Source organism: Choloepus didactylus, chromosome X, assembly GCF_015220235.1.
Source record: "Choloepus didactylus isolate mChoDid1 chromosome X, mChoDid1.pri, whole genome shotgun sequence".
In the NCBI taxonomy this organism is placed as follows: Eukaryota; Metazoa; Chordata; class Mammalia; order Pilosa; family Megalonychidae; genus Choloepus; species Choloepus didactylus.
The window spans coordinates 12,902,260-12,915,037 of NC_051334.1; the positions used below are offsets into that span (position 1 = coordinate 12,902,260).

A 12,778-nucleotide genomic window follows, 5' to 3' on the forward strand; every position below is an offset into this window, starting at 1 on the left:
TTCTCAAGGTCAGGAAAAAAAATCATCTAGTGGCAGAGCAAGACTAGAGACCAGGTTTCTGGTGGTTTAAATCCTCATCGAACTTGAATCTTTGACTCAAGAACAAATGAGAGTGCATGGCCCATGAACTTGGGGGATGATGCAAAGTCTGGGCTAACTGAGGAGGAATGAAGGGGGATGACAGGATAGCAGTTTGGAGCAAATGGCGTTCTTTCTTGGCCAATTTCATAGTTCAGACACATCGCCAATGACTCAGTCTCTAGAGTGACTCCCAGACCAGGGCAGACTCCGCAGGGAGCACTGTTCCCTGAGTGGCCCTCCACTGGTGAGTCAGCAACACCTCTTGGCAGGAGGTAATGGTGCTGTGGATGGGATGGAATCTACTAGGGGCATCCCAGGCCAGACATCTGTGTGGCAGGGCTTGCTAGGGAGGTGAAGGGCCAATGACATCGTGCACATTTCAGGGGATGCTCAGAATAATTAGATGTAAAACTGTCCAACTAAGGAGCTGGCCTACACAACCTACCATTAACTGCAAATGTCCAGGTCGCATTACCTAAACCTCTGTCATAGGATGGGTGAATCCAGGAAAGGCCACTTACTTCTTGCGCTCTCTGATCCCGGTGAAGATCAACAGGACAATGCCAATCACTATCACACTCATAATCACCCCAAAGACAACGAGCCATATGACGACGGGTGGCTCATAAGGGGGCGCCAGTGTCGGGTAAATCCCCACAAACTCCAGGGTGTTGTCATCCAGGCGGAAAGCATCATTGATACGGCCCCGGGACATGCTATTCATAAAAGCAAAACAGCAAAAGGGACACTTCAGTGAAATAAAATTGTGCCTAGTTATTTACCGCTTATATCACTGGTCCAGAAAGGATCTGATAAGGCTTAGCATAGGAATGTGCACTTAAAATAACAATGAAATCAAAATAAGCAGGTCCAATGAAAGATAGAGGAGTTTTAACAACTATGCACCTTTCACATCTTACAACCTGGAACAGGTGTGGCAAGTGCTTCATTGGAAAAATGCATTTCGAGTGTGGAAATTTGCAAAGGTTGTAAAGGCAAAATTAGCCTATTTGACAAGAATCTCCCCTCTGTCAGTGTATGTCTACAATGGCTTCATATCAAAGAATGGAAAGGGAGAATTGGATACACCTCTTTCTACACATGAATCAGGTCCTATAGCCAAGTCTCTGTCATAGAATTTTCCAAATAAAAGGTGTGGCATTTGGAGGCCACACTGGGGAGGAACACCGGAAAGGGACCTTTCCCAATTCCTCCAGCACCGGGATGGGAGATGGCTGAACTGTATGGCGGCAAACAGGATGATGATTATTAAAGACACACACCACACACAGAAAATGAGATGGAGGAGAACATTCTGGGTTGAAGACCAATGTATCTGGGTACAGAGCGGATTAGGAGGTCTGAGTTTACCCAGAGAGGGAGGGAGATGAAATCAGAATCAGCCATGTAACTCCTGGCAATCTCAGCCCGAAAGTGCTGGGGTCATTCTAGAAGGAGAGTTTGAGGTCCCCTACAGCTAGCTAGCAGCTCAGTATCCAGGAGGGCTGGGCCCTTTCGGGATAATCTCAGCTGGCACTTTCCCCTCGGTCAGTCACAAGTCTCTTGGAGGCAGCGAGTGAGTCTCTGGGTTTGGTTGGGTAGGACTCCCCAACCAAGTCAGATTTTCTAGGTACACCCTGCCCAGCAGGTCTTTCTTAGATCTGTTGCCAAGAGAACAGATTCCCTGATGTAGCTCAAGAGGGCCACCTAGTGTGCAGCCCCATTACAGCAGCTATGTTAATCCTCTTTAATGTCAAGATGAACCACCTACAATGTCAATCCATTCTTTACTCCTGCTGTCTGATAGGGGAAACTGCTGAGGCAAATCAGGAAATCCGTTTCTTCTAACCACTCATGGCCCATAGCAAATGTCTCTCCTAGCGTGGAGGCTAACCAATGTCTAAGCAATCCTCTGATTGCCTTCCTTGTCGAAAGCCTTGGTGAATTAAGTGGATTCTATGTCAAAGTCCCTCTAGCAGACGACGGCAATGCCTGCCCGAGCTCCTTCTGCACTTACCATTTCCCATGGATGCTGGCCAGACTTCCTTCAGCCAGCATCCGCTTCCCAGGCCACAAGACTCGGCCTTGTCTGCTGGTCAGAAGGGCTGGGGAATTGAAGCCACCTGGAAGCAGCTCTCAACCAGTGACTGATGGAGGGTGGCGAATAAATCCCCCCCCCCCACTCCCTCAACCCTCTGAGGGACAATTCAGGGGCACGTTGTAAACTGTCTCCCACAGGAATAACCTGCTCGATAATGTACCATTTATTATCTTCCCCCTCTTCTCTGTCTCCTGTCCACACTTCCCTTCTAGGATTTCTTGGAACCACCTCCCAAATACACTACTTACACTCAAATCCCTATTCTCAAGATCTACATCTGGGGGAACCCAAATCAAGACAACTCCCTTGTCGTGGGATCCTTCTGGAATTAACAGCCAAGTTTGTAAGATGAGGTGAAACGTGTAAATGGCTTAGAACGGTGCCTGGCACACAGGAAGAGCACACGAAAGATTAGCCATTGTTGTGGCTGCTGCATTTGTTAATCTCCCTCGCCCTCAACTAGTTCGTTTGAAGGTAAAATGTCACCTGATGGCCTTCTCAACCTCAGTTCTAGGAATGATGTCAGATGTGTTGTTAGGTGCAGAAACAACGAAGATGAAGGAGATTCTTGGCTTCAGCTCGCTCACCTGCACGTCCTCCTCCCTGTGGAGAAACAAAAGAAGCATCCTCCCTTGTGGAGGAGAGGACACAACCAAGAGAAGGAAGACTTCTCTTGTTGGTGAAAAGGAGATTTGGGAGGGGATTTCAGGAGAGGGTCTTGGGGGAGAGACATGGAGCAGGGCACACAATGGGGGGAGAGGGGCACACCAAAAGAATGTCGTTCAGAAAACATGAAAACTGCCCAAAGCACATGAAATCAATGACATAAGTTGTGACATCAAGTCTTGCCACTTTTTCTGCCACCATATAAAAAACATGTGTTTTTTCAATGACAGAAAATTTTCAAACTGAAAGCACCAGGGTAAGAAACCAGGAATCTGGTGATCCAGGATATCTCAGACCCAAGAGGAAGAGAAGTAAGTTCTGGTTGGAATAACTCGAGAACCCAGCAAATCAACTCACCCAAAGAGAATCGTTTGGTTTTTGACTTTCAAAAAATACTCTCTCATGGCATACGCAACAGATGATCGGAACAAGTACATTTCGTTGTCATTCCATTCGTACTGCAAATTCAGAACAAAGACACTACTCAGTAGGGATCAGAGAACACATTCAAAGCCTGATACTCCACAGCCATTATTCTTAGATTGTCCAATATTCTGAAGATTCCTTCTATTTGTTCTCGGTGATCCTCAGACCAAAGCACGCGTCAGCATCAGCTGGGGGGCTTGTTATGACAATGAAGACTGGGTCCTATGTCAGAGTTTCTAATTCTAAAAGTCTGGGTGAGATCCAAGGCTTTGCATCTCTCACCGGCTTCCAGGAGATGCCCAGCTGGTCAGGCCCCCATGCTTTAAGAACCATTGGGTTCACCGACCTTTTTACTTTGTGTTGGATGTAAGCTGAAGTAAAGACACGGAGGGCAGGTTTATGGATGGGAATCAAGCAAGAGTTGGGGGGTTTGCTTAAAATGTCTATATTTTTTAGAGAAATACATGGAGCTTTTACTATTTTTATAGTAAGTTTCCAGAGGAGCGTATTATAAGTCTAAAAGAAAAAGAAAAATCTTGAGGTCCAAAAGGATAAATAACACTCTGTAAACAGCGAGGCCATCTGTTGGTTCTCATTTTCCAGTGCTCATCAAATGGCTTGTTTGTTTGCATGGTTTATGAAAGACTTGTTAACAAGAGGAAAAAAAAAGCATTCACTCTTTCCTCCAGTAGTTGGCAGTAGAGCTCAAGGAATGGGAAACATTTTGTGTTTCTCCTTTATCTTTTAGGAAAATACAGAATTTCACAAAAGAATTGTTACATTCATTTCAGCTTGGTTTCACCCAGGTTTGGGGGGGGGGTTGCTTTAATAATAATATCACTACTACTACAATAATAGTAATAATCTGGTTACTATTTCCATATTTAAAAACATTTTAAAGGCTGAGTTCTCATCACAGCCTGACTTATGGGTGGATGACACATTGACCAGAGGGATTTTCTTCAAGGGACCTAAAATGTGGACCACCTGATCCTCTCCCTGCCCCTCCCCATCACCTGCCTCCCAGTCCCTGAAATGTCACTTTCTCTAGTTCAAGATTTAGTTGAGTCTAAGATTTCCCTGTTAAGAGAATTGCAGATTGTTAGTGACCATATTTCATTTAAGTCTTACCGACACGATGTTTTGTATTCTTTCTTGAGTTATTTTTTGTTAAGAATCACAATCTGTGAACACTGGGGGGGTGGTTGTGGGATGAGGCTGTGGGGAAGGGAAGTGAGGTTGGTGAACTGGGAAGCTGTAGTGGAGGTGAGGGTATCGAACAAACTCAAAGAATCTGGCCAAGAGTCCCTACTTCCTCCCCTGGTTTAGCTCTGACCAACTTCAACCTGAAACCTCCTCAGATTATCAGAAAGGAAAGCAAATAAACTGATCTTTAGCAATCGCACAAAAACCCGACTAGGGAGCCAAACTCTATGTGATCTATATCCCCCTAGGTAATACAAAGTCAAAACAATGAAAACAAAGTGAGCCCTGGTTGAAGTGCAAAACATGGAGGGAATATATATTTTTTTCAAAATAATGCCGAAACTCCAGTTGTACTTTGCTACAAAACAGCCTGAACTGGGCAGATATTTTGGTCTTAACACGCAGATGTTCCAAAAATAGGGTCCTGGTCTCATCTAAGCGCTCAGGGAATGCACCTCCAGACATACACCATCAAACCCTCTGAAGGCTACCAATCTCTGCACTGCATGGGAAGCGAACATGGGGACAAATGATAAGGGGGGAAAAAGATAATTAAAAAGGATCCTGATCTGCTGAGAGTAATTAAAATTGATGAGGCCAAGGAAGCACTAATAAAAATATGACAGCAAGAGAAATAATCCCATAGACAAACAATGATTAAGAAATTGGAAACTTGAACTTTCAGGGTTTGGGAAGCAGTGCACCTCCATTTTCAGTATTTCTTTCCTAAATGTTCACTTTTGTCATTTATATTTTGATGTTTTACTTATCTACGAAAAATACACTGCAACTACTGCTGAGCCTCAGACCATATTGAACTTCCCAGGAAAAGTAAGGGGGTAGAAATACAATTTCTTGGATCTAGCCGATGCAGGCAACAATTTTCTGTAGCGCCTTGGACCGTTTGGCCCAGGGGCCCCAGGTTGGCTTCTAAACCTGCAAAGCCTTCAGAATACCTGCCCCCACCCAGGCCTCTGATCTCCATCGGACTGAGTCTACTCTCTCCTCTCCACTTTCCCAAAGTTCCTACTTCCTCAGACCGGATCACCTGAGACAGGTGTTCAGGAAAAAGCAGTAGCTGATTAAAGTAAATTCACATGAAGCTGTGAGTAATGTTATTTTCTTACAACATTTTGCACCCTCAAAAAGCATCTCTAAGTTAGTGGTTCCCAAACGTGGTAGTAATGAGAATCACCCGGGAAGATTTTAAAACTCTAGATGCCTAACTCTTGAAGCCACACCCCAAACCAATTAAATCAGAATCTCGGGGGTGGGGTGGGGGTGGGGACATAGGCGTTAATATTTTTAAAACTTCCCACATGTCTCCAATGTGCAGCCAAGTTTGAGAAAATGTTCTAAATCAGAACTTCCCAGGTTTCCTGTGTATAGGAATCACCTGAGGGTCTTGTTATAATGCAGATTCTGGTTAAGCAGGTCCAGGGCTGGGGCCTGAGATTCTGCATTTTTAACAAGTTCCCAGGGGCTGTGGATGCTTCAGGTCCGGGGACCACACTCGAAGTAGAGCCAGAATATGGATGGTTGGTTAAAACAAACAAAACAAAACAAAAACTATCCATACTACTTCTAAAAACAACCTCTCAAAATATATACATGTTCTCATCCTCAAATACAAGTAATAGTGATAAAAGTGAATTGGAAGTGTGGTACATAATCCTTGATATTTAAGGATTGGAATAGATGTTTTCTTATTGATCTTCATAACACCTTCAAGCTGACAAGTGCGAAGGAGGCATAGAGTGTCCAATAAGGAATGTGTTACCAAAAAACAAACAAACAAAAAAATCAAAAACAAAGATGAAGCCCCAGAGTCTGAGGCTCATAGTTTTGAATAGAACCACTGGCCTCTAGTCTTTCAGACAGCACTGGAATGGACTTGTGGTGTCCCATATAGAGGAAATGCATTGAAAAGAAATGGACACGCTATCTACAATGCTTACCGCTTTATCTCCAAGAGCTGATTTTAAGCTTATTCTCACTTTGATTTGGTCAGCATCTGATTAAAGAAAAATCACAAGCTGATGGTTACAGATGACAGATTGACTGTGTATGTTTACTTCCTTCCCTTCCCAAGATCCCACTAAAGTGACAGTAAAGGAATTCATTTAAAAGTATAACACACTTTTGGGAACTGAGAAGTGATGGAGGAGGGACAGGGAAGCCATGGCCTAGTGTGTATACAGAAGGGGCACAGACCCAAAAAGAGAGTATCCCAGAGAGGCTGAGGACTCAGGTATAGCAGAGCATGGAAAAGATACTAGGCTGAAAACGGGGAATGAGAGCCAGGATGTGGTTAAAGCTACTTTGGGGAACAGTTGATCATCCTACCCTGCATGCCCTTGCTTAGAAAATCACTTGGAGGCTGTGCTCCAGCAAAACAAGGGGTAAACCCAGAAAGAAGACATAGAACCCAGGAAGCAGCAGATTCAACCCAGGAGAGCAGTAAAGGGATGACTGAGGATGAAAACTCTGGTCCAGATTCAGACAGAAGGATGTAAAACTCTAAACAGGAGATCTCTGGGGGAAATATGAAGCTGAAAAGAATAGATATGTTGGAGTAGTTGGGAAAAAATAATGATATGTAGATAGCAAATTAGGCAAGCAAAAAAAAAAAAAAAGTGGCAAGTAGAAACTCCAGGACAAACAAAAACCACATAAGAAAGAATAAAAAGTACTTTATTACTTGGCTTTGCATGCATAATGATACAAACATTGATAAAGCCTTTACTAAAAATTGTGATAAAGCTTTGTTGGCAGTGTGAGAAAGGGAAGTGGACACGTAGGTTGAAATGAGGTTCTAAAACCGATCAATAAAGAAACAGTGATAGAAACAGATTATTTAGCAATAGGAAAGCAACTGCCAGAAAGAAGAGCTAATGACATTAAAATTGGTAAAAGTATTTGTCTTTGAAAAGTAGGATGCGAGTGCAGTGAGTTGGAGACTGCTATGCTATTGTCTTTTAAAGATGGGGCTAATAAAGTGGACTTGAAAGAGAGTGTGCGTGTCAAGTAGCTTTCACTGTGCCTGGTACATAGTATGAGCTCAACAGATGTTGCGTTCCCTCCCCCATAACATGGCAGTTGCCATGGACAGCAGAGTCTGAAGCAGGGTCAGCAGAGAGGGAAAACATACTCAGCTTGGTCAGAGCCCCACGAAACTGGAGCCAGAGTAGACTGGGGAGAAGCAGAGAGGGAACGATGTGAAACGTCAATCTGTTGTACCCACCTGGGCTGCCGTCGGTGCTCCATCCCACAGGGACGTTCCTGTTCTGGTCTTTCAGCCAGGTAAACAAGGGCTCAAAGTAGTTGAGCAGTGGTTTTACATCCATGTGCTTTGTTCCTACAACATGTTCCAATGCAGCAGTCCAGGGTTCCGATTTTCCAGACTTCAGCATATTGCTATACGAAAAAAGAGGGGGTTCAGGGCCACTTGAGGGATTCCAGATTTACATCTGTCTACATCTGTCATCTATACGTTCTTTTTTCTCTTTGACTTGAACAAGCATGTTCCTGGCAGATAAAAAAAATGTGTGCTGTTCAAGAGTGAGGGTTCATCTCCCCATCTCTCCGCTCTTCCGGTTTCTACGGAGGGAGCTCTGCAGTCATGGCAAGGAGAGGAGGGGCCCATCCAGCCATCGCATGATCTTGGTTCCTGCCTGACCACACATTTAACATTTAAAATGTAGGAGAGAACATTTTGAGGCCAAAGATATGCTTTTCATAAAATAAAATCAAACTCAAACCTAGGCATGGAAATGAATAATATTGGTTACTAGGAGAGGTTCAACATTTGGAGGCATTTCTTACAGCAGCTTCTGCCCTGCTTCGGTGGAATTTGAGATGTCACATCTGTGCAGGGGGCCTTGATGATTAGCTGCTTGACAAAGGGCTTCTTGAAACTGGAATTGATAGATGGTCCTTGTATAATATCTGTACAAGAAACAAACAAAAGCAATCCTGTGTATAGTTACTGTGATAGAGTCCTAGATTGGGGCAGAAATTTCATTTCTGGGGCCCAAGTAGCCAAAGAGATACTAGTCAAATCTTTCTCTCTACAAAGATCCAAATGTGAACCCTACAGACTCATCATAACCTACTTGCATTTTGTGTGTCAGCTGATAAACAATGCGGGGCTACTTTGTTCAATGTTAGCTCTCGTTTGTATTGGATCTTACAGATTTATAGCCCTTTCATGTGAATGGTGACAAGTGATCCTTCTAGGAAGGCAATTATATTATTTCCATTTTACAAATAATGAAACTGAGGCTCAGCAAAGTCAAGATCAGGGTCTAAGAGGTGAGGAACATAGGTTTTTCTACTTGAAGTTAAAAATGCTCTTTCTATTACAATACCCTCTGAACTCTGCCTGTGGTGAGAAGACAAACAAATTCTCTTTCTCCCAATACTACTACTAATTCCTTGTTAAGGAGGAAGAGATCTCCCACGTTTTATTTAACCCAGTAAATTGTATTGAGTTAAGTGGAATTGAAGGTTATCTATATGAGCTTCCTGGGGGTGGGGGTGGGGGGTCATGGAGACTGAAAGAGAAATGACAGTCATTATTTCATCGATCCCTGTATCCTTGCCACCAGCACAGCTGTCCACAAACCCTAGATGAGAAAACCCTAGTGAGAAGAAAAGTGTCATTTACCGGATGAATGAGTAATCATTAGCAACGTGGAACAAAGTCGCAGGATCACAGTAGGACTCATCATGAGGCACAGGTTCCATCACCCCAACTATCTCTTGCCTTTGGGGAGAAAAGGAAAAGACACGTTAGCCATGGGTCCCTGTCACAAGAAAGTAGGGCTGGGTGCAACCCGGGCAACTTCATCGGTCAATGGTGTTTGCTTTGGAACTGGTTGCCAGGTGACACATAGAAACTGGAAAAAAAATGAAGTGTAAAGCCCATTATGTGATTCTGTCTCTTTTTTTCAAATTCAGCCAGAATAAACCATTGGAAAATAGCTATGCCTTCAAAACACTAATTTAATAAAATTCATAAATTGCTATTGCATGGCCACAAATCTACTGGGAAAGTCCCAATAATCACTCTCTGGTGTCATACTTTATGTGCTTCTGGTAGGCAGCATTTTGTTAAAGTGAAATCTTACTCGTCCTTCAAGGATTAGCTCAAACTTCCCCTCCTCTGGGAGGCCTGCCCCTGGTGCCACCCGCCTTCCAGTCAGTCAGCTGTCCAGCTCCCTTAGCCTTTTCTAGCTCTGCCTCCTTTGCCATTTCCCTCTCCATTTTGTAATTATTCACATATAGCTCAGCACCACCCCCTCCCCCAGACATGAATTCCTACAGGGCAGGACCATGTCTTGGTGGTCTTTATAGTTCCAGCAGTGAACACAGTGCCTATTGCAAAGGAAAGACTCCATATATTTTTGTTGAATGAATGAAGGACTAATGAATGCATAGATGAATAATTTAAGGGTCTGATTCCTAACCCTAACCCTAACTAAGCGGGATCAAAAAATTAATTCCATCAGGAAAAAAGTTAGTGAAACTACTCATTTGGAATTGTGTGAGCTAAATATATTTTTTCTCTTTTGATTGTGGGTTATTTATAGACAGCCTCAGTGATACTCAAATGCTAGAGAGTTGTTACCGATGCCGCCTCCCTCCTCCCAAAAAAGGGTCATGTTAGAGAGAATCTTGGCAGAAGAGGGGCACTGACTTAAACTTATGGATGTGTGACTGAGTGTTACATATGTAGATCTTCACTGCAAAAAGGAAAAATAAGAAAAATGAAGAACAAAGGAATTAAGAGAGGTCTAATAGATGGTGGGGAGAAGCTGTCACTCTCTTTTCCTTCCTTTCTTCCTTCCTTCCTCCCTCCTTCCCTCCCTTCTTATTTCTCTCTTTCTTCTTTTGTAATTCTTTCACCCAGTACCTATTTATTTCTTATGTGCAAGGCACTCGGGATACCATGATGAATGACGTAGTGCCAAAACTACTGAAATGGATCACTATCAGTTGCCCCAATATGCCAAGCTTTCTCTAGCTTGAAATTCCCTGTATTCCCTCTGTCCTCAGCCTTTACACACACCTGGTTAACTCTTCCCCAGTCCTCAGGGCTCAGCTTGGATGCCATCTCTTCATTTGACTCCCCAGCTTGGGCTTTGGATCTCCCTTTGGATGGCCATGGCTCCCAGTACCCTCCCATCACAACACAACACGTCGCAGGGACTTTGTTTTCCATATCCTCCCATTGGCTAAAAGTTCTTTGAGGTCAAGGATCAGCACTGGATCCCCAGTACTTTGCCTAAAATATGGGGTCAATATTTTTGTTTAAAAGAATACATAAAAAATTAATCATTTGATCACTTTCTAAATAATATCACAGTTTTAATGGGGGCACCTAACACTTAAGAAGATAGAGCATGAAGTAGTGTTGCCTGACCCTTAATGGGTGGGGGACAGAGCCAAGGAAAATTTGTCTGAGGAGATGGCACACAAATGGAGGCTTAAAAGATAAAAAGGAGGCTCTGTGTGTGTGTGTGTGTGTGTGTGTGTGTGTGTTTGTGTCTGTGTCTGTGTGGTTTAGTGGCACTCCTCTAGTCTAAATGCCTTTCTCTCTCTTTTCCACACACTTAACCCTGCATCACTAGCCTTCAAGATTTGTCCATTGAAATCCCAGTTACTCTGGCTATGAATCCCAATCCTAGTTGTCTTAAATTGGGTTCCCTCAGAAGTAGACCCTGAGACAATGCCCTGGGAGGTGATCCCAGGAAATACCAGCAAAGGAGTGAGGAAGTTAAGAGAGAGACGAGAAAGCAGCCCCCCAAAAGGTGTGCTATCAAGAAAGTTGCCACTCTGCGTAAATGGAGCTTAATCCTTCAAAGAACTCTAGGAGTCAGCCCACCTAAGGGCAAGGGAGCTGCGGAATTTATCTGCCAACTCCCATGAGTCCTAAGTTGAGGGCTGATGGGAGTGGCATTAGTTCTTCAATCCTTTCTGCCTCGGAGGACTCTAGTGGCCAGAGGAACTCCTCAGGCAGTGGAGCACAGAAACCAGTAGTCTGTATGTCTACCTAGAGATGATGATGACAGTTAGATAGATGGATGATACACAGACACAGAGAGATATAGATAGGGGTGTATGTGTGTGTATGTATGTATGTATATATATAAAATCAGTCAAATACTTTCTTTTACTGATTGCATATTCATCAACTTACTTCATCTCCCACCACTTTTTCGTCCACTGCTCTTTGGGAATTTCACCCCTGAAGACCATCCACCTCCACTTCTCTAACATGTAGGTAAACGGCAGAGTTCCAACAATCGTGAGCGCTTGTTTGAGTAGGAAGTTTATTTCTGTCTCTGAAAGCAAAATGGCAAAGTATAAATATTAAGATCAGAATGGCAGTGTATGTTTTGCATTTGAGATACACTTCCTCAAGATATACTTACTATAAGATGATTGTAGGAGAACTATTGACAGTAGATGTGATAATATGTATATATTTATTTTCTCAGCTAAGGAACTTGGAATAGGGTGAAGTTCTGGGGCAGATGGAGAAATAGAATCCACAAGTAGCCCCAAACCTCATTTTTTTATTAGTTTCATTCACCTTTTTTTATCAGAGCTAATTAGGGCACGTTTATCTACTTTCCCAATCACACTGTTTATTGCTGCAAACTCCATGAAGGCAATGACTGCTAAAGTCTTATTCAAGACTTTCTACCTAGCCCAGTGTCTGGAATGTGAAGCCCTCTGTGAGTTTTTGTTAAATAAACAAAAATGAAAGAGATATGGTCAAAAGCCAGCAAACCAGGGAGGAATTAAAAACAGAAAAGGGTCTCTCTAGAGGACACCATCCACTGGAAAATCAAAACAAGAATGTACTTTAAATGCACGGACATCTTTCTTACTAAGAATTGTAAACGCTTTAACAGATCATGTTGCTTCATTTATCCTTTACCAGCGAAGTCAAGAGACAATAGGGATCATCTGCAGTGTACCAGTGAGGCATCCTCAGGCATTATCTACTCGACACACAATTGTATGTGGGATCTAGAAGAATGCGTTGCCCATGGTATGTTCTCAATAAATAAGTTTGAAAGAGGGAAGGAAGGGAGCAAAGGAAGGAGAGAAGGAAGGAATGAAGGAATGTATTTGCTTAACATCATTCAGAGGTCAGGACAAAGCCAAAGAAATGAGTAAGGCTTTTTCAAACCGGTGGTTTAACCACATCTAGAACCATCTTAAGAAATGTAGTGATCCAACTCTCTTTGCCTGCTGGCAGGGAATGCTAAAAAAAAAAAAAGA

General features: G+C 43.2%; 1 protein-coding gene across 3 annotated transcripts in view; it reads right to left on the bottom strand.

Moving 5' to 3' along the window:
• The window catches only part of ACE2 (angiotensin I converting enzyme 2), a 62,351-nt gene that overhangs the window by 3,850 nt on the left and 45,723 nt on the right, over positions 1-12,778 (bottom strand). For all 3 annotated transcript variants that reach the window (XM_037822651.1, XM_037822653.1, XM_037822652.1), the window contains 8 exons: positions 11,685-11,829; positions 9,150-9,248; positions 8,306-8,428; positions 7,725-7,897; positions 6,439-6,494; positions 3,206-3,306; positions 2,669-2,785; positions 603-797 (listed from right to left, as the gene is read on the bottom strand). In XM_037822651.1, the coding sequence (XP_037678579.1) occupies positions 603-797; positions 2,669-2,785; positions 3,206-3,306; positions 6,439-6,494; positions 7,725-7,897; positions 8,306-8,428; positions 9,150-9,248; positions 11,685-11,829 (1,009 nt within the window). The remainder of the gene's footprint in view (positions 1-602; positions 798-2,668; positions 2,786-3,205; positions 3,307-6,438; positions 6,495-7,724; positions 7,898-8,305; positions 8,429-9,149; positions 9,249-11,684; positions 11,830-12,778) is intronic.